The 22,158-nt window shown below is 33.7% G+C and overlaps 2 protein-coding genes across 2 annotated transcripts in view; one reads left to right on the top strand and one right to left on the bottom strand.

The window, feature by feature from the left end:
• The window catches only part of LOC142345987 (uncharacterized), an 87,332-nt gene extending 75,770 nt beyond the window's left edge, over positions 1-11,562 (top strand). The window contains exon 14 of the mRNA XM_075398460.1: positions 11,376-11,562. Within this exon, the coding sequence (XP_075254575.1) occupies positions 11,376-11,469 (94 nt within the window). The 3' untranslated portion in view covers positions 11,470-11,562. The remainder of the gene's footprint in view (positions 1-11,375) is intronic.
• Positions 11,563-13,792: 2,230 nt separating this feature from the next.
• LOC142345997 (uncharacterized) lies at positions 13,793-20,169 on the bottom strand. Its single transcript, XM_075398470.1, has 4 exons — positions 19,887-20,169; positions 19,529-19,552; positions 18,805-19,209; positions 13,793-13,971 (listed from the first exon to the last, which is right to left on the bottom strand). Exons 1-4 carry the CDS (start codon positions 19,935-19,937, stop codon positions 13,870-13,872), a joined length of 582 nt encoding a protein of 193 aa, XP_075254585.1. The 5' UTR covers positions 19,938-20,169; the 3' UTR covers positions 13,793-13,869.
• Positions 20,170-22,158: the final 1,989 nt, after the last annotated feature.

Below are 22,158 nucleotides of genomic sequence, written 5' to 3' on the forward strand. Positions count from 1 at the left end.
AGTGAAAAGAGCCGATTTCAAAGAGAGCCGACATTTTATTTAAATTATTAGTTGATAATTTAAGATAAATTTTGTGGCCAATTAAATTGGGTTCTCAAATGAGACTACTTAATTTTTCAAAAATCATAATCGAGTATTTGAGAAAAGAAAATTTAGTATCTCCTAGTATAGACACTGAAATCGAATTGAAAAATAATTATATTGAAATCATCGCGGAACATGGCCATGCCTCAGTGGCTCTTGGGACTTGATAAGAAACTATCATAACCGAACATGAGACCAATAAACCCACTCGGGTACTTTTCGTAGTAATCAACTAACAATTTAGGGTATATAACAGCAATTTCTTGATTTCGGCTCTACCTAAATCAAAACAAGTTGCGGGTTTTTTAACGTCAGCTCTTTATAACGTCGACTCTCTTGCGCGTATCCGTTTCAACATTTTCAGAACAATAATCTACGGTTTGGGGTTCCTACTCTACAACAAATTTCTGACTTGCTACTCCTTTGAACAGGCCGAATACTGTTTCCTGTTTCTCTGACGTGGATAATGTTCAATCAACAAACTGTAGTTTAAAGGAGTGGTTTTGCCACTTCTAAATTTGGGATAAAAAGCATACACAATGAAGTTTAATAATGCACAGCATTTCAAAATAACAGGTTATAAATGGAAACAATTCAATACTGAAAACCAACGTCTAGTTCATATCAACAAGAATTTTTCAGTTCTAGTTGTTATTGTCGCATGAACACCTCACATTTTCATTGAATCTCATTCTTTTTGGAAAATTTCCACTGTAAAGTACACATCCTCGAACTACACGAAAATGGCTCCTCTTTTGTAGAGCATTGTTAGACGATGGCTCAGTGCTAAAGTTCTGGAAGTTTTTTCAATTTTTGAGTTTTCAAGAAGACTAGGGAACCGTTCTAAGATGGAAGATATCACAGTCTTTCTGTTTTCATCGTATGTGGATGATGTAGTATGATCAATTTTATCGTGAATAGTGGTTAGTTTAATTTCAATTCTGCATGGTTCGAGCTTTTTCCACAGATTTTCCAAATGTTCTAAAGCAGCGAAGTATTCTTCTTGGCTCCTGAAGAGGGGCACACTTTCGAAATCGTAACTGCGCAAAATCCTCTTGATGTCCATCGGAAGTGATCCAATGTCAGAAGTCAAAGGATTAGGTATATGCTGAGAAGTTACTTCAGTTTCCGAGGGGGTTGAGTTGTTGATAGTCTTTTTTTCTTTGGTTATATTAGGTAATGTAGTAACAAAGTCAATAAATTTTTTGGGTATGAGGCAATGATCGAAGGTAGTCCAACTTGAAATTGAACTGTCCTTCCTTTGTTGTATAAAGGCAATATTGTTTTCATATCGAGTTTGATAGATAATTGTGCGCTGAAATGAGCTTCCAAATTGCGTTAGGATATGATACATTATAAGTTATAAACCGGTAGTTGAGTTTGGGATTTGACATACACTAACTGAATGGAATACAAGTCAAGAAAGAAAACGCTTAAATGTTACTTTGAGAAGCAAGTCATTTAGTTAAAAGTAAATTCAAACTGTTGGCTGGGATGTTTGCATTCGTTCTATTAGCCTAATCAGCCAAATAGTTTCCAATGAACACCTATAGCATTTCGAGGAGGCCTCAGTTGTTAAACCTGTTAGACTCATTCTTTTTCGTTTTCATTTGTAAAAAGGATTGAAGTTTCTCCTAAGTACCTCAGACATTGACATTTCAAGGTTTTGATCTGATTGCTACGCATACAGCAGAATTGCACTGTGCGTGTGAGAAGTTCAGTCTGCTCTGCAAAATTCTTGTATAATATTTTCGGCTAAAAGCCCTTTTATTAGTTTGCTTAAGTATTCTCTTGTCTGTGATCAAGAAGGCGCATATAAATGTACTCTACTGTGTTGCAGCAAACATTCAGATGAAAAGAGACTTAGTACATAGGCTTGCAATTGTTTATTACCGAATACATTTCGACCCACAGTGTGCTCCAGTTAAGCAAAATAAGGTTAACTTAAATAAAGCAATTGAATAAACAGGACAAATCAAATTCATTTAAATTCACCTATTGGCCTTATTGTTTGACTTTCATGGCTACAATTGCTTCTAGGTTATATAGTAACTGGTTCTAAGTCGTACGTTTAATATCAAGTTATTTGTACAATAGTATTGATTTTGCTTAGTTATGACGTGGTTTAATCTGAGGAACGATAAGAAACCCTCTGCTCACGTTTTCTGTTAGTAGATAACAAACATGTTTTGCTCAAAGGCTCAATCTGAACCATAGACTTAAGTATGCACTAGTGTTTTCTGTATACATGTGCAACAACTTGTGTTTGTCATGGAACATTTGGTTTTCACAGTATTCACTCAGTAGCTTTTGAAGCTATGTGTCAATATGAAGTATTTCAGTATGTTATTTAAGTAATTCATAAAATTTTAAAACCTAAGTATTCATTAACGCGGACGAAAAACTTCATTACTCCATAAAGCTATGGTATCAAGAATAGTAAGCATTTAACGTATCAGAACGAAATTTCCAATAAATGCAGGAAGTGAATACTTGTCCGTTCTCTTATGAGTTTCCTCCAGGCAAACCATTGAGGTTCTGAAAATACAAATTTGTTAAAGTAGTAATGAAAAATCAGCTTGTTCATAAACATTTGTTTGTCTTTGTTTTTCATAATCTAAATCTTTTTTATGTCAGCTAGGCATTGTTTTAAGTCTTTCAAATAAAAAACCAAGTTAACGTGGAAGACGTTTCTTTTCTTACCTTTGTTAATTTTTGTATTTCCGTTAGGGGTTTCCTTTTTTGAGCACAACGAAAAAAATGTTTTCATACTACCTGTGAGACCGCTGATTCGTTTTTCATAGCGTAAATTGCAGATCAATAAAGCTTTATTGAAGATTAAGGTTTTGCTATATGATTACTCGTGAAAAAAATTTTTTCTTGTGCATAAGGATTCTACCATTTATTGTTATAGAGGATACAAACAAACATGAAGATAGAAATCATGTTAAATTACAACGGTTTTTTTGACAATAGTGGCCTTTAGCAAAACACAGTAGTAAAATTCCACCTGGAACTTTTTTCTAAGAGACAGTTTTACATATTTCTCACATTGTTTAAGCTCAGAGAAAATCAAAACACTGCATTAAGAAAACTGGAAATCAAATTAGCCTAATTGCCCCTATAATCAGGATTTTTTTGACAGTTGTTTTTTGTCTTTGACTCAGTTGAAAGAAGTCAAATCAGCTCTTCATAGGATCCATAACAAACAAACGTTCGAAAACATAGAAACTCTTTCAGAAAGATACCATCAAAACGAGGTACACAAAGCCAAGAATACGTATTAACACATAGAAAAGTAAAACACTAATTTCCGAAAATTTTGAATACTTTAAACTTTGAACTTAATGTACTATGGATAGCAGTGTTTTAACACTGGAACCTTCTCCAAATTGACCCAAAAAAATATAGAAATGTACTTGTTTGACGATGGCATCAAAGCGCCTAATCTGAAGTCTACTGTCCGTGTTGACGGTTTTTATGGTAGCAAAAAATCACAGTTAGTTAAGTTAACTGTTACCTATTGTGGCCATGACTTAAAAGTATCTCCATATTAGTTATTTTGCAATATTTAAAGTTCATTAGCCGAACATTCTTCAGAAAAAATTAATTATTTAAAAAGTTGAACTGACCGCTCTTTTCAAGAATTACTAGTAAAATATGTCAACACTGCTATTTTTGGAAAATCATGCGTTTTTTCTGTTCTTTTCTACAGAAAAAAAGCAAAATTATAGTCTTCAGGAATGCTTGTAGAACTCGTGCAGTAAAGATTACATAATAGACCAAGTGAATATAGTCTATATAATATAGTAAACTATATCAAAAAGCTTTGTAAAACCAGAAGGTCTCCTTCGCTTTTTTGACACATATATAGCTGTAGTTTAAATAGATTGTGAGAACGTGTTTCAATGGTTTTGCGTTCGCAACTTTATAAAACAACTCAACTATTATGACCTAATTATCCCTTGAATACTATTTTTAGATCACAAACTCAAACTCGAACTTTGACTTTTAAATAGAGCGATAGACCAAGTTTTCACATTTCATTATATTTTGTAATTCAAAGTTACACGGTCACCGATTATTGTGTTTTTAGTACTAAAAGTAGTCTTTTTTCAAAGTCAATTATCCTTGATTAGTGTGTTCAGATCGCAAATTCAGACACAAATCCAAAACTTCCATTTTTATGTAGAGCGATTGACCAAGCATCACCATTTTATTATACTTGCTTATCGAAATCCATACCGCCTCCGATTGTTGAGTTTTGAATACTAAAAAAAGAAGTCTTTTTTAAAAAAGTCAATTATCCTTGAATACTATTTTTAGATCACAAACCCGAATTCGAACTCAATGGTTCAACTTTTAGTTAAAGTGATCGGCCATGATTCACAATTTTTTTTACTTGCTTATCCAAAGCCATACCGTCTCCGGTTGTTGAGTTTTGAACACTAATAAAGAAGAATTTTGTTTCAAATTCCGCGAAAAGTACTTCTCTGGAACCATTTGGTGCCCATTGAGAGTAAGCAGACGATGAAAACAAACAAAATTTGTTCACCTAAACACCTAAAATTAAGGTTTTTGTTTGAGCTCTCAAATCCAACAAGACTGTTTCACTTAATTTTGCTGAGAAACGTTTCATGAGGTCGATTTATTTTTAATTTTCTTCCGACAAACAATGACCAAATGAAATTCAATAAAAATAGGAAGAAGTTAATATAACAAAAATTGCAAAATCATGTAGCGCTAAAACTTAAATGAATAGCAAGTTCACAATCACAGTCATAGATGTGAACACATCCTGAGCCGAAGCTAAGGTTAATATAAAACTCAATGAATACATATCCTTCTGGCAAGCTATCCCAGCAGTTTTCAGTCTATACAAATTTTTGAAATGTAAGGATTCAGAAAAAGTTGTGTAAAAACTGACAACTGAAACAACAGGTGACTCATACGAAAACAACTATAGAGTAAAACCTCAGTTTTTTTGGATAATGTAGGTACGTTGTAAAATGTTTGTTTCCATTAAGGTACACACTATGGAATTTTTGAAGCAAGCATGTTTCTATAAAGTTGATATTACAAATAGACATAGTGCAACGCCATTGTGAACCAGTCAATGCTTACGCTATATAATCCTTCATATTAGAAATTTTAAAAAGTTTACGTTTCATATCTATCAATTATTTGCAAATGGAATCACACGTCATATATTTAATAAACTAAAAAACAGCATTTGATCAAAAAGACTTAAGTTTATGACTGATCCCTCATAAGTGAAATAAGTGAACAAAATTTGCACTTAAAAAAGAACATAGCAATAAAACTTATTTGAAGTTCTAAAAATTAGACTGGTTCGCTAAACAGTAAAACCGTACATTGATTTAATTAAAAATCAACCTGATATATCATACCATGGATTTTTTTATTGTTAATTAACAAATTATCATTGAGTTGAAAATTACTGAGTTAATGTATACGAAAAAGCTTCAGCGTTTTTTTTATCTTTGAAAAAACTTCAAACACTTAGTGATTTGTTGAAAATAGTGGCGGGTAAATTCTATCGGTCTGTGTCAGTCTGGACACATTACCTTGAGATAGACAAATTCGCATTTTTTAGAAAAACAGAAACACATTGTTGTAGATAGTTGGTAAACAATAGGTAATATTTGAAGGTATTAAAATGATGTAGTACTACGTACTAGTGTAACTTAGAACCAATAAGTAGTTGTAGTAGTTAGTAATAGTATCTAGTAGTAGTTGTAGGTAGTACTAGTAGGTAGCAGTAGTAGTAGGTATTAATTGTAGATAGTAGTTGTAGGTAGTAGTATTAGGCAGTAGCAGTAGTAGGTAGCAGTAGTGTTGTGTTGAATTCCAATATGTTCACGAGACTGCTTAGCCCAATTATATGTTATAACGACTCTGCTCCTTTTAATTTTAGATTCTTTTGGATTTACCTCTTTACGATGCCCTATGAATTATCGTTACTGTAATCTCATTTTAAAACGTGGACAGAACTATAAGTAATCCAAAATATTAACACAGGGTTACTGAACGCAGACAATTTGATCCAAGAAGACACTAAAATGAACGTTTTTGATTTCTGGTTGCTTGAGGTGCTCTGGTACCTTACTTTCAGTGTTCAATAGTTGAATTTATCGGAAGCATTTACTGAAGATGCGTTTCGCTTTTGTTTAATGTTTCAGTCCCAGCACACAATATCCATTACTGCTATTACCAATAGGCAAACAAGACCTATACATTTCTGAAGCTGTTTCTAGCAACCCCCACCATAGTTTGTGTTTGTTTTTGCTTAATTGATAAAGTGGCTAATTAATTTTGAAAATTTTAGCGCTTTTTACAGTTCCAGTGCAAACTACTCTTCTTGTACATCATTACACTTTTTGTCTGATTCAAGCTCTTGATGAATTCCTATCATTCTACTTTATTTAACTAAAAAGTTCAGCTGCTCCTACATATCATAGTTTTCCCACCAACTTTTTCGGATTTTTACAGAGTTTATTCTTTTTACTTAGCTCAAATTATTGTTTATCTCTCAACAATTCATCTCATATATTTTTCCTGTGAATAATCTTGCTCATTCCTAGAAAGGTAACTGAATAAGTGTAGAGAAATATGCAAAAAAGCATAGTCAGAACATCAAAAGGTTGTCTTTGTCTTCTGTGTTCCAACATCTTACCATTCTCTTGCCAAGGATTAAAAGACAAAGAGCATGAATTTAATTTTTTTCTGTAAAAAATCTTGATAGTTTTTAATATGGTAGCTAGATAGGTGTAGGCAATTCAATTTTCAAAAAAGCATGCTCAGAACATCAAAAAAATTGTTGTCGTCTTCGGTTGTGCATTTTGCTTGCCAATGTTTAAAGGACAGAATTTATCAACGCTGAAGGTCAAAATCTGTTTGCAAGATATAATATAATTGGATCAAGGAAACAAATAATAACATTCTTCTAGGCAAATAAATTGCCTTCCAGGGACTTATCTCCCTCTCTCTCGTCTGACTTGCAAGCATTTAAATACATAAATACCTAAATACATTCAGACATATATACATACATTCCACTGTATACATATAGAAAAACATACACACATAAAACCAAGAACCTCTTGACATATACACACAAATTTCTACACACAAACATACATTTCAGCTTATACTCACGGAAACATATTGATAAACTTAAGCACAGTTATATTTATTTTTAAACAAATATACACTTTCATGAATACTTTCATTATTGTATACATGAATACGCATAATTTTATACATAAAATATTCATTCTTTCCTTTCTTTCAAAAGTTCAATCATACATAAAAAGTACAATTTCGAACACTTATACGGAACACTTAAAGCAAATATACGGACTTGTTTTGATAGGAACATACATAGTTACACATGTATATAAAAAAATAAAGACATGCTTTCCACATTATACTGTACATTTGCAAAAGTATTTTCATTAAAAACTGCTTCTGACTGCTCTTTGACTTATTTCAGACCATTTCAGAAACTGAGTTGTTCCGGTCCTACTTCGTTGAACAAAGTGAAGTCCACAAAAAATCACTTTTGAGTGCTCTTTCATAGCGCAAAATCCAATTCATACCATTTTAGGACTCTGAAAAACTTTGAAAAGTTTTTGAAAAAAATTTTGAAATTTTTGTATGTTTCGACCCCCATACTTCATAGGTGAAAAAGTGAAATCAACAAAAAATCACTTTTGAGTGCTTTTTATCAGCGATTAGCTGTTCTTCTTCATAAAATAGAACTGAGCGGTGCTGATTCTTTTCAACGATTTCTTTTCAAATGTGATTCGCAACTCTCTCATTATTTAAAAAATATATATATTAATTTTTTCAAAATATTACGAACAGAAGACACCAACTTTGTATTCCGAAAAATGCATAAAGATACAAAAAGAACGTTAAATAGTTTAAATGTTGTAATTTTTTGCTCACGTTTAAGCCTTCTGATTCTGGAAGCTTTCAAGTATATTTTTGTGTTATTATTATGTATTTTATCTGTCGTCATGAGATTGTCTTCATAATAGCCTCCGTGACCTAAGTAGGAGCAGCCTCTTTGTGAATTTGTTAACCACCGCTCAGTCAGGCTCCAACAAACCACCCTCGAATAGTGGTGGTAAACATTGTGTTTTTTGTTAGCCACAATCTTTCTATGAGCGGCACTGAACCTATAATTTTCTGAATTTGAATTATTCCTTTTAGGAATATTTAGTGCAGACTATCAAGTGTACCCCTTTTCCACCATTTTGGCTACCTGTTGAAGTATTTTTAAACTAGTTTTTTTTTTGCTTGTATTAAGTCTACAGCGTGCTTAAGTCGAAATTTGTTATCTTGTTTAATTGTAAAAATGGGCGAAAGTTCAGCCGTTTTGTATAATATTGTGCAATGTTATCTGTCAATTGGTTGTTGCGAATGGACTGTTCTGTAGTACATTGTTATGGAAAAGTAGGTTACTAATTGCTCTCGAAGTTTGAAGGAATTATTTTAAACGTGTCTTTTTTATGCAAAATTTTTGCTGCACCGATTTTACGCTTTTGTTATAGAACAATCTTTGACTTCTTGAGTAACTTGTTTTGCGCTTGAGCGCTTCATTTTGAGCGATATAAGTTGCCCTCACTCTGAAATAATTATGTTGCTAATATAAAAGCGATTGTCAGCGAAAAAGAATCAACGGCAGTGTAGTTTGGTGGGTAACAGACATACTGGAGGTCCGGGGTTTAGATACCCGCCGGTAGTTTGAAAGCAATTCATTCGTCGTTAGTCGGTTTAGTTTCGTACTTTCACCAGAACCGACCACATTTGGACGAGAAAGTGACGTTAACTGATGAAATTGTACATCTGTTTAAAAATTGTATAAATGGGTGCGTTCAGCTGTTTTGTTGAGTGTTTTCCTTTTTTTGCTTCTGTTTTAAATGGAATACGCTATTGATATTTCTGGATAGAAATAACCCAGAGGTGAATTTTATAACCCGACAGCTAATTTTTTTTGAAAGCTAATTTATTCGAATAAATTGCGGAACCTATTTTCTGTTCTTTAATTGACTTACTTTATAAATTGAAATATTGTAGTTTTAAATTGCTGTCAAACGAAGTTTGTAGCAATTATATCAGTTCTGCGATTCTTTTTCAATTTTTTGCTTAACCGATTTTTCGTCTGACCCATCTGACTTTTCGTCCTCAAAACGGGATAAACAGTTAGCGCTCGGAGGGCATTAAGTCGCCGAGCAGCTCTCTGTGCCTTACGCCTTACTAGTCTCAAAGTATGCGATTCACCGAATGTTTTAAGGAAAAATTTTCAGGGTGTAAAAGGCCGTCCTTAGTATTAAAATTTGACGCCTTCAGATTAAAATTTAACCCTTTCACGACACGTGAAACGTTGCTATTTGGACCCGCCTCTCTTCCAGTCCTCCCACTACCCTGCCCTCCTCCCCCATCGCTTGCACCCCACTCCGCTCATACGCCCTCTAATGTTAGCATCCACAAGCCTCAGATGGCCACTACAAAGCCAACCGCTCGCCGGTTGTTTGAGAGCAATTTGCCTGCAGTTAGTGGTTTATGTTTTTAGTTGCTCTTGAACAAAGTTCATAGCAATTATTGTAAACGTGTTGGTATTTTGTATGCAAATTTTTGCTTCACCAATTTGCGCTTTTCTTCTTTAACATTCTTTGACTTCTCAAGTGACTTTTTTTACGCTTTCGTTCTTCATTTTTGAGTGATCTCTTTTGCTCTCACTCGAAGTAAAGCTTGTTGCTTAAATAAAATCGATTGCAGCAAAGCAAAAAGAAGGGCCTGATAGACGAGTGGGTACTGCTTCTGATGAGAGAGCGGGAGGTCCGTAGTGCAACTATTTTTGCACGCACAAAGAAAAAGTTATCTAGGCTACAGCCCCTGACTTAAATTGCCTCGCCTGTCGTTCGAGAGCAATTCTTCCGATGTTGGTCGGTTTATGTTTTAATGTAATGTATTTTGTATAAAGAATACTTTAAAAGCTGTTGCCAATACCGATATGTTGCCTAGACCGAAGAGTTTTTTTCTTTTTCACCGTGAATATTTTTTGCTTTCGTGATTTTTGTGCTGTGAGTTTTCTTTTGCGCCTGCGAATTCATGCCTTTGTTTGGTTTTTGTTTAATATACTTTCTCATTACATTCAAGTGGTTTTCTTTGTGTAAGGTTTTGTAAACAGAGTTCTCAAATCTATTAATTGCTGCATCGTCTTATTTAGCACTTGGTTTTATTTTAGTGTTTGCATAGTATCTGTAATGTTAAAACGTTCAGTTCGCGTGAAGTCGTATTTTGGTGTTTCCGGTAGTACATGATGTAAATAATTTACATCAGTACGCGCAAAAAGAGTGTCTGACTTGATCACTTATGCAGATCTTATGATGTTGATCACTTATGATGTCACTTTTTTCACGCTTAAGCAGTATATAGTTAAAATGCGAGTTAAGATCATGTTTTGAGATTAGTAGTTGAATACCTTCTGAACAGTTTTGGTGTCAATAAAAGACACTATGAAATGAATGCTGCTACTAGTGAGGCTTCTTGTTTGAAATGAATTGCCCCCTCTTTATCAAAAATAATTACTTAAATAACCATTTTGAATAGTAAAATGTTTTGAAGAGCGTTCTCATAACTATTCTGATATCCGTTCCTTTTTTCCGATATTGTTATATGAATCTACGCATAATGATTAGAGCTTCAGTTTTCAGAAAGATAGCGAAAGTATCGACAGAGAGGATGTGTTTAGAATTTTGCCAATTTTCAAAAAGCAGAGCTAAATTTTTAGTGTCACAAAGACTGTACAACTTAATCATGGCATTTAGTGATTTCAAGTGAAAATTTTCATTGTGAGTTCGAGAATTCCATGGTCAAGATTGTACCTGGTACTAAATTTGTTGCTACTCATGTAAAACTGGCTGCCTTTCGTCTGAATTTGCCCTGTTATTACTACTGTCGGTTTCCATTAAATCAGAGTTTAAGGTATTAAAGTTCGGATGATCGTGCGTCGATTTCCTTAAAATCAGAGAAAAATTTTAGTTTAGTCTATAAAATTGAGCTTCGAAAACAAGTTTTCGTGTTAATCTACGATTTGACCGTTTGTTTGGTAGCGAGTGTAATTTGAATTTCTGAAGTGCTTTTATTTACAGCAACTTTATCAGTTGCTCCCTAAACGTTGCGGCCAGGCAAGCCTATTCAGCAGCTATTTACGACAATCTCGTTGGGCTATGTTAAAAATATTGAATTCGTTCCAGGTGGAGTGACATTGAGGTAGACTGGAATGGATCTGACCCGCGTGACTTTGGCTTCATTCCGACATCACAGACAGCTGTGGAAAACTTTAAATAATTCATACATTCTCTTATTAATGTACATTGTGTAAATTGTGTGAATATGTTGTACATGTGTGTCATATATTAATTTATTTTTTTCTCGGTTTTATGCAAAAGCCCACCTTAAAGTGCTTCTAGGTAACATCTAGTGTCGCTTTTGAGAGTAGCTGTTTGTTATTGTCGCTGCTTGAAGCAATCTGTTCGATGGTTAATTCCTGCGGGTAGTTGGTGCTCTTCTGTCGTTTTGAAGAGCCGCGAAACTAAGTGGAGCAAAGACGTTATTGGCAGCATTTAGCCGTTTATCCTCAATTTTTCAATTTTTGCTCTTTCAGATCTCAGGGCAGTTTTTGTGGGTATACCAAAGTGTAGGGAATAAGGACAAAACAGCTGCGAGAGTCGCCCAACTTCTACTACCCTTTTGTAAGTTCGGTGCATATCGCCTATAAGTCTATTTTTTACAAATATTTTGAAACCCAACTGTCAAATATTTTTAACGCTCGTTTTGTGTGGCATAAAAATTAAGGGTCACCGTAACTCGGCTGGAAGAAAATTGATAATTTTTGTCTACCGTTTATTGATCATTTTTATTGAACACATTCTGTTATTGAACATGTCGTAGAAAAATTCACTCTGACCGTAAGAACCATCGTATTGGTCACCGTAATGCCATAGAATATCGGGAGAAACTAAATATTTAAAAGAAAGACTATCCTGTAACGCATAATATCTTGCCTAATTAATTGCTCTCAAACGAAGTTTGTAGCAATTATGTTACTACTGTCGGTCTTTTTGCAATTTTTTGCTTGACAGATTTTCCGTCTGACCCATTTGACTTTTCGTCCTCAAAAATGTGATAAACTGGTGGCACCCAGCGGGGGCATTAAGTGCTCTTAGAGCCTCTCAGCTCCCCACACAACCCCCCTCTCACTTTAGCCCCCTAATCCCCACACCTGCACATCACATCGTTCAGGCCGGAATTGCCCCGTGCAGCCAAAAAACCCCTCCCACCGTTGCAACCTCCCCAACCTCCACTGTTGCCCCCGTGCACACCCCCCCCCCCCCGCGATCACCGCACGCCCTTTTCATAAAGCTAAATCGAGCCTCACTAAACCGTAGCTAGCAATTGACGAAGCCAACTGCTCGCCGGTCGTTTGAGAACAATTCGTCCGACGTAAGTTTGTTATATATTTCAAATCAATCACTAGTAAAGTATCTCGATTTGGCACTATAATCCGCAATTAAGCCTAACTTAATTACTACTTGTTTAATTAAGCCTAACTTATTACTACAAGTAGTAATCTATTACTACTTAGTACAACTTTATTACTACTTATTGAACTTTATTACTACTTATCACTTTTTATTAGTACTATTTATTACTACTTAATAAAATTGGCCAGTCCCACATTGATATATAAAGCTTTTGATATGCGAAGGATTTTTCGGAAAAGAAATCAGTTTTTGTGGTTGCTTGTATTTAAAGCACTTTAAGCTTTTAGAGCTTCAATTAAATCTCTATTAGTGTGCTTATTACAAAGTATTAAGTCACTTTGCATGCTGAAATTGCGCGCATTTAATTAGGCTCAATTCCGAATAAGAGATGCTTTTAATACGAATAATGTATGCCTAAAATGAGCTAAAATGTGCTACAAGACTTGTAACCTATTTTACGATTTGAAAGTTCTTTTATTTCGCAAAATTGGCCAAACCCCTTTTCCGAAAAGTAAGATACAACGGATGTCTCCTAATTTCGTTCAACTTATGTATCTAAATTTCGAGCGATTTTTACTAAGACGGCAATTTTTGGGTATGCCTATGCGGTGTAATGCAGCTGACTAAAGCAATGTAAAACTTTGAAAAATTGAAGCGATTGAGTTCTATTACTTTTTTCTTCAAAATTCTTTAAAAGATTTTTTCGTGTCTGTGTCAGTAATAGAACATTGATTTTGACTAGTTCTGTGATACAAAAATGCAACTGATGAAATTTGAATTACGAATTTATTTTCGGTTTTTTCATTTGCTTTCGCAATTCAAATATCAAGGAATATTCTTTTCTGATATACGCAACCATAGAATCTGTTATACTAATGCAAAAAAAATTTGTTATCACCGTCTCCGAGAAAAGAAATCTCAAAAGAATAATCGAGACATTTTGGAATACTTGGAAAGTTTTGAGATAAAAGCATCCAGTTTTCTCTCTGGAGTTGGTGTTAAAATTAGAGTGGATTCAATCATAATACTTGGTTTTAATGTCAATTTTAAGATTCAAAGTTTTGAACATACCAAGTATTTCGAGATTATCGAACTATACTTAAATGACTCATGCTAAAAAAAGCTAGTTTTAAATAGTGTTTAATTAATCTATTTCTCGATAAATTATATTGGATTTTATTGACGAATCAGCATCGTAGCGATTTCAGAAGATCAAGAACTTCTTTTCTTTCTCAGGTTCGGTGGGTGTTTCTTTCAGAGCCATTTTTAATAGTGTTCCGCGTCTACTCAGCTTCCTCATCTGAAGCTGAAATCAACCGAGACTGAATTATGTGCATGGAACATGAATTTTATCTCTCGATATTGCAAATTTGAATTGCACCAACAACTCTTGCAACTTGGTCAAGTAAATTGGTAAGAGAATACGTATGTATTATTGTGCAAAAGCGTGATACAAAACAGAAATATTGTTCAAACCCCTACTGTAGTCACACAGTTTTGGCCGATCGATATATTCATCGTAGAGAGTTGTGAGTGGTATCATTAGAAAGCACGTATATCCTAAAATATCGAATTAAACAGATTTTTCAAATTTTATTTTTTACAGGGAGTTATCCAGGTTTAAAGTTTTGTGAATATTCGACAGTTTTTATAAACATCTGCGAAAGTTTCACTAAAATTCGGCTCAATTTTGCTAATATAATTGAAAACATATCAGAAATTTTAATGATAGTGTTATTGTTTTCTTTTAATATAGAAAGGCGTTGCTAAGTTGTTTGATTGAAGTTTGATTGGCAAAAATAAAGTTACTAAAGTTTTCGAATTTTATTCAGTAAAAATTGCACAAAATATGCTATTTCTGGTCCACTTGATTAAAATTTGCCAGACCTAGTGACCTAAAAAACCGCTGACACAGACTCTATAATCCCCAAAATGTTGCTAAAAGTCTTCCGCAATTAAAATTTTGCCGTTTTTGCAAATTTAACTCAAAAATAATACAAAAAGCATCATTGTTATTTTGATTTTTGAAATATTTAATTTGCCGCGTGATCTACTTCACAAACATTTGGATTAATTGGGTGGTTTTTTGTGCGCCCAGCAAAGTCAGGGATAGGTGTGATCTTATCATGGATTCTTACAACCAGAAATTTTTAAGTTTCATTTGGGAGCTGCTTGTTTTTCAAAATATTTTGGTTCATTGTTTCTTTAATGTTAATTAGTGCCAAATATTTGAAAATAACGGTTCAAATAATGAAAATTGACGTGAAAATATGGCCGAATGTAGATATAGTTTGTATTCAGGGGCAACCTAATGGATTTGACGAAGAGTTTTAGTAAACTTTAGGTGAATTCTGTTTTTTTTTGCCTTCATATGATATTCCGTTTACAGTCTCATTGCTATTTATCTCTGAGCAAAATATCCAAATGGCTTCTTCAAGAGAATTAAGTGAACCTATAGAATCCTTTCGCTTGTTATCTAATGTCCTGTTGTCTCCTGTGATATTGAATAACATTGTTCTAAAAAAATTTTGTTGGTTTTGAGAACTTTTCGATTTTTTTTATCTGATTTCGGTCATTTTTAGCTTTTTCTCAGAAAATACAGTTCAAATATTTCTCGTAGAGGAGAAAAACTTTTATTTATGGCAGTTGTTCTTAAATAACGGCCTCTTGGTTTTGGTTATACGAGTTCTCAAACAGAGTTTTGTGATTTTTGTGAATAATTGCCCATTTTTGCTATAATTTTTTTTCCTTGGTTCATTGTCACCAAACTGAGCAATCCAATTGGAAAAAAGCGCTTAAATTATACAATGGAAACTAATTATTGCTTTTATATTATAGGGTTTTAAGGGTTGTGACTCCATTATCTCTGAGAATTTGGTAGTCTTTTTCAAATTTGCCCTGTAATTCTTATTTTTTGTTGTCGTATGTCATATATTGGGTAATGAGATGTCTCAATAGCCACCTGTAGACATATAAATAAACTCAATGAGTAACACTGGTATATATAGCTAATGGTTTTTTTTTTACTTTCAAAAAATTTTTTTTGAATGTAAAAAGTATTCTTCAATTTTTCTTTTTTGTTCTGGTTTTCGTAAGTTTTTCGAATTTTACACTTTCTTATCATTTTCGTAGTTTAGCCTCAGTTTTGAGAGATCTCCTTTCTTTTATAGAACCAAATACTTTCTTCGTTTGTTAAACTTTTTGACTGGTGTCTTTAGGGCTTAGTCAATTTGTTTTAGAAGAAATTTGAGTTATAGAAACTTTTTAGTGTTTTTGGTTTGTTGCTTTCGTTTTGAGTTCGTCATTTAATTAAAAGATTTTATGGTGTTTATCGAAAACCGAAGTGATGATTCAAATTTGCCGAGATTACTATCTGATGGATGTAACGGCTTCAATCCTGGCGTTTCGTAAAGTTGTTTGTGAAATTATTTAGTGCTTTTGGAATTTATAGTTATTTTATAGTCTTGAAACTTGGTCTCAATAATAACAGGCGCAATTAGTTTTTTATGCCTTTGCAAATTGAACTGTCTATTTTTTTAGTTGAAAGCTTATGTTTTTCATGAACTTTGAAATTATTTTTTTCAAAAGGGACAATGAATTTTTGAGCTTTGCCTATCTTAGTTCTGTTTATTTGCAGCTTGGTTCTCTATAGACAAGTCACATCCTCTGTCTAGTGTACTACACTTTGCTCTTCTTAACTGTTTTATGTTCTTCAATGGTCTTTGATCTTGGTACTACGAGTTTTCATAACATATTCGTGATTCTTGCTCAATTTTTTTTATTTCCTTTTTCTTTTCACAGTCTCACATTAATGGCCGGTTCTGTTTTCATTTGAAAAAAAAGCGACCAAAACATTTTAGTTTTCTTGGTGAAAGGCTTAATGTTTTATTGACTGGGACATTGTTTTGGTGCAAATTCTGAATTTATTTTATTTCTGCCTGTTTTTTCGTTCTTTTTGTAGTCGTATGACATATCCTGGATAATGAAATGTGTCAATCACTTTCTATAGAGACAAAGATGACTTTCTCTATGTTTTCAGTTGATACATAATGTTTTTTTAATTAGTTTGACATAAGTTGTTTTTTCAAAAAATTGGCAACGTGTTTTAAACTTTGCCTTCTTGCTCTTTTCTTGTCGACTTGTTATCAAGTCGCATTGAGGAAAAGTACCATTTTTTTTCTTTGTAATGTACAGGTTTTATTTGATGCCATTTTGATTGGTAAATACTTGTTTTGAAAAATAGACAAGGAGTTTCTGACGTAATTAATATTTGTGCATATTTGATGTATATCGTTGTCTTTTCTGGTTGTCACATTAATGACTATTCTCATCAGCTCTCTGAGGTATTTCCATTTTTTTCATTTAATGGTTTTCTTGAACGATATATTAATTTTTGATCTCCTCATTTGGAAGACAAGTAGGTGGAAAATGTAGATGAAGGGAACTTTATGTGCGAACGCTCATTACCGAGCCGCCTTGTTGCCATAAATAGTCCCTTATGGAGACCTCATTTACCACTGAAAGGGAAAAACTGTTGTTTTGTCGAAACACGTTTGTTTTGTGAATTTTCGAAAGCTTAATTGTTTGACAAAAACTAGCATAAAACTGATTTGATATAGTTCACTTCTAATTTTAGGAAATTGAAATGAAGAAAAATAATTATAAAGGGGATGTCAATACTGTTAATGCTCTCCAACAATGTCTAGCAATTATTTGGATAATGTCGGTCTTTTTGTGCGATTTTTTGGTTGATCATTTTTTTGTCTGACCATTTGACTTTTCATGCTCAGAAACGAGATCAACTGGTAAAATCTGCAGGCATTAAACTGCTGTACAATTATCTCTTAGTATTTTCTAGTCTCCTTGGTCATTGTTTACCACCGAAAAAATTGATAACGTCTAATTATCATGATTTTAAGTTCAATTTGCGATCCCCAATCCTTACCCAATATAGCTGTTCTCCTATTCTTAAGCAAGCTATCAAAACCAACCGCATGGTTGTCGTTTAGTGCAATCCGTTGAAAGTAATTGGGTTTCACTTTAGGTTAAATTGAATTGCTAGTGATGGTGAAAAGAGTGCATTGAAATTTTTATAATCTAAGTTTTTAAGGCAAGTGGTTTTTGTGTTTTAAGGCTTTTATTGCAATATTTTTTTATAATGATCGTTCACAAATAATTCAAATATTAATTTACTTCTTCAATGATCAAATAAGCTTAAATCCAGAAAAATCAATCGGAATTTTAATAGCGCCTTTCTTAATTAATCATGACGGTATTTACTATGACTAATTTCTGGTAGCAACATAGAATTTTTTTATCTACAAAGCATTCTTAGAACTAGAAAGTGTGAGCTTTGTTACTTTGGAAGACTTATGAGTGTAATTTCAAACCAGCGAAAACAGGGCGTCATCAATCTACTAATTCACTTTTTGACCAGTTTTATATTCACCTACACCATTGACAAATTTTACTGAATAGACTCAAATCCTGGACAGCACTTGTTCTGAACTAAAAGTTGACAAAGTTCAGGATACAGGAATCAATCCGAAACCGGTTTTGGCATACCGGTGGTTCAAAAAATGACCATACAGTTTACTCAGAGCAATGCCTTTTTGAAGAAGATAGGTGCCTCGAGTTTGTGTGAAAGCGTGATGTAACTGTTAATTGAAATGGTCTGAACTTCTGAACTTGTTCTTTTTACATGATTAATCATGATTTTGTTTACTACGAAATTCATTTATTATTTGTAACATAATTGAAAAAATACCAACAGAGAGGGTTTTGAATTAATAGAAAAATCCATAATGACATATATAACGGCAGTTTTCACGCAAAGCACGTTCTTAAATTTGCTGTCTTCAGGAATCCGATTTTGGGATAATTTTCTCGGAACATACCAAAAATTCGATTGACTACAGTTGCAATAGCAGTTGGTTTGTCGATGACAGAAACTTTTAACGACAAAATTCCCCAGCTGCTGCTTGGAAACAAGCATGAAAAAATTGAAGGAAAATCGCTTATCCCTTACTGTACAATTAGAAACGAATGGTATTACAAAATGTGCTCAAACTGAACCATCCGATATTCAAACATGATCTGATCAAATATCAAATTGTAGTATAAACTACACATTACTGACCTCTTTATCCCTCTGTTCAGTTGTTTTCATTTTCTCAATAATGAACAAAGGCTGGGAAGTCCGCCTCATCAACTTGAACTTCTCGGCTCTCTCTTCTGGACAAATGTCCGAAAACACGTGAGGTTTCAACTCTTTCGTGCCCAGTCGGAACATGTTTAGCTGCTTCAAAACCCGCTCTCTCTTCAAGTGAAACACGAGAGCTTTCGTTATAACTTTTGGGTCCGTTGAACTGTACTTTGGTAGAAATTTGGGTATGGCGAGTTGGGTTTCGTGGGTAGATTGATCATCGGCAGTGTTGGATTGGTTGTTATCGTCGTCACGTTTTGTAGGTGTGAGCACAAATTTATTGACCTCATCACTGAATTTCTGCGTTTCGGTTTGGATTGTAGTGCCTACTTCTTTTGCCTGAAATTTTGTTGAAACTCGTTGTTGAATTGTTCTAACTGGAGATTGGGAACTGTCTTCGACATAAATTTGGTGTCGGGACAAATTATATAATTCAACGGCCCGTGAGACTTGATATATAACTATCACAACTGATTGAACGAAAAGATCAAAGAGCATTGGGTGAGTCGGCATGGGGTAAAATGGAATTGGGTAAATTGTCAGGTAACTATAAATTTAGCTAGATCATTGCTTCAGAGAGATCATGCGATTTTGATTAACTCGGTTGGAGTGGCTGGTGTTTATTGTGAAATCTACTAATTATTAAGAAAAAACTTACCTTGTGTTTGAAGAATTCCCAATGCTGAAACACAAAAATTTGCTTAAACGATTAATATTAATATTAATTTTTTCTCAGTGCCCTACGTCTCCTATTCTCCTACGGCGGCTTGAGATTCAAGCCTCATTTTCTAATTTACTTTAGCGGGAGTCACGTAACAATGCTTGAAACACGATCTTGAAGGTTTGAAATGCGGCTTTGTAAATAGGAAAAACTGCCAATGTCGAGCCTATTAGAGTGGGATCTGGCGCTTCGAAACTTGCAGGGGAGTATTTCACTCAAATAGGTCAACATTATGACTTAGTTGGTGGAAGTTTTGACTTTGTGATATTGAACGTGCCTCTACTGGCACACTAACCTTTTTGGTGGCCTCCCAAAGTGACTCGTCATCGCTAGTGTTCTCGGCCATGTTTGATTCAAACAGGTGACGAAACTTCCTTTCACATTCTATGTAAAAATTGACTGTCGAAATTTGCTCCCAGAGAGCTCAATTTGATTTTGATGAACTGCAATCGCTTGAAAGCGAGAACTTTAAATGTCAAATTTAATGAAGTTAGTCAAGGAAAACGAGAGAATTTTGCCGCAAACTATATTTCTCCAAAATTCCCATAATGTTTAATGTCTTCAACTGTTTATTCAAGTGTGGCTATAAGCAACACCATATTGTCAAGTGGTCCATGTATGTAAATTCCACATATCTCTTCATAGATCTGTTCTTTTTAACATATGCTTGCATCCATTCTTTCGACTTCATTATTTGTCATTGTTTGTGTTGGAAAATACTGGAAAAATTTTGGATCTTAATAAATGTGAAATGAAAAGTACATCAGAGCAGGCTCATGTATTATAGCCAGCGAGCTATTTTTCCAATACATTTCTAAAATTTGGCTGGTTTTATAAAATGCACACGTACTATTTTCCAGTGATGTTCAAAAGTCAACAGGCGCTTAGTCTCTGTGTGATCTCTTAAAAACGTTGCTCAAAGTGTGGAAAAAAGAACAACTAACCATAACGTTTTTTCGAAATTATTTTGATGAAAACGCTGGACTGCTTTGAAAGTTTTTATCAAGTGTTGCTACTTTTCACTTACTTTTACTAATTTTCGTCAAAGACTTCTTTTGACATTCGATAAAATCACGATGAAGGTATATATCAAATGGTCACAAAGAACTAAAAACAAGTTTAGGCGCTATGATGGCCCAGTGTTTTTGTAAACTACTTCTCAAATCATTATTCCAGCCTAGCAAACTTGAGCTCTAGCAACTTTACGCCGACCTGATTTTTTTTGATGAGCCGATTTTGACCGATGGATTAATACCCGGCAGCTAAATGTTTTTGTATTAGGCAAAAATGGCAGGAAAAAAGCGTTTGTTAGCTTCATTTTGCGCCTCTCTATGGCAATAAAAAATGAAAAAAAAACTTTATTTGTTACTTATCACATTTTTCTAATAATGTGTTTTCTGCTAATTTGGAAATTTTCAGAATTGACTGCTGTTAAAATTAATAAAACTACTGAACTGTATTAGTTGTGGCGGACTTTATTTTAATTAAACTTTTTCTGATAATTTTTTAATACAAAATCTTAACTGAGCGCTTTTAAAACTCAATTATATCGAATTGGAAAAAAAACTTGTTTTTTTTCGAAAAAATTGTCTGAAAATTGTAGTAGTTTGTCACAGTAACAATTAAAAGCTGCTATTAAAGCCCATGTTGTTCCGACCCCTCTTGTGGGGGAAGAATTATACACTCAAATGGGTTTTTTTTCTCCAGTCCATTTTGGCTGATCGATATATTCACCGCAAAGAAATGTGAGTGGTACCATTAGAAAGCCCGTCTAGCGTAGAGTTCAAAATTAAAGTTTTTTTGAATTTCATTTTTTTTTCGAGGAGTTACCGAGGTCTAAATTTTTATGATACCACGTGATATTTGGCATGATTTTGTTCAATTTTAGAGGAGTTTTTGTTCAAATTAAAATTTTTCTATTCTGGGGTCTGAATAGACAAAAGGCATTAAAAAAGCTAGTTATATTCTTATTAGGAATTTTACTATTAAAAAATCAACTGGTATTTGAGTGCTGTTTGTTAAAAACGTTTTTTTTTAGTTTTTTATTTCAAGTCACATAGAAACTAGAAACTTTTCATATCAAGGTTCCGATAAAAACATAAACCTAATATGCAGTAAAACGCTGTCCAATGAACAAAAATAATGTTTTGAAGGAATCGCCAATTTTTTTATGTCGTCAACTCTGACTTTTCGTAAATTCTAATGAAATTCCTTTTGAGATTCTTTTCTAAACTTTTTTTTGAGATTTTAAAAGTTTTTTGTATTCCAATGGCAGTAGAGTTGACTAAAATTTAAGTAGGCTCGTTTATTAGCGCAATTAAACCTATCTAGCGCTTTGAGTGGACAGCTAATGGATGTTAAGACTTCAAAAACAACTTGACGAAATTTAACTTGACGAAGAACATTTATCGATCTTAAATTTTTCTTTTAAGCGTACTTGTAAGACAATCTCGATAATGAAAGGACTAATTTCTTTTCCACTGCTACCAAAATGAAAATGGTTGGCAGTCTCTTCTAACTATTGGTTATTTGACTTCGATGCCACAAGTTTTCATAATTTTTTAAAA

The sequence above is a fragment of the Convolutriloba macropyga genome, chromosome 1 (assembly GCF_964194025.1).
Source record: "Convolutriloba macropyga chromosome 1, txConMacr16.3, whole genome shotgun sequence".
Classification (NCBI taxonomy): Eukaryota; Metazoa; Xenacoelomorpha; order Acoela; family Convolutidae; genus Convolutriloba; species Convolutriloba macropyga.

What these genes read in the sequence shown, in the direction of transcription:
- LOC142345997 (XM_075398470.1), bottom strand. Translation starts at nt 19,937, where the DNA reads ATGGCCGAGAACACTAGCGATGACGAGTCACTTTGGGAGGCCACCAAA. An exon ending in GGGAATTCTTCAAACACAAG is followed by an intron (nt 19,210 to 19,528) that starts GTAAGTTTTTTC and finishes ACAAAATTTCAG; the next exon opens with GCAAAAGAAGTAGGCACTAC. An exon ending in CTGAACAGAGGGATAAAGAG is followed by an intron (nt 13,972 to 18,804) that starts GTCAGTAATGTG and finishes GGTTGATTTCAG; the next exon opens with CTTCAGATGAGGAAGCTGAG.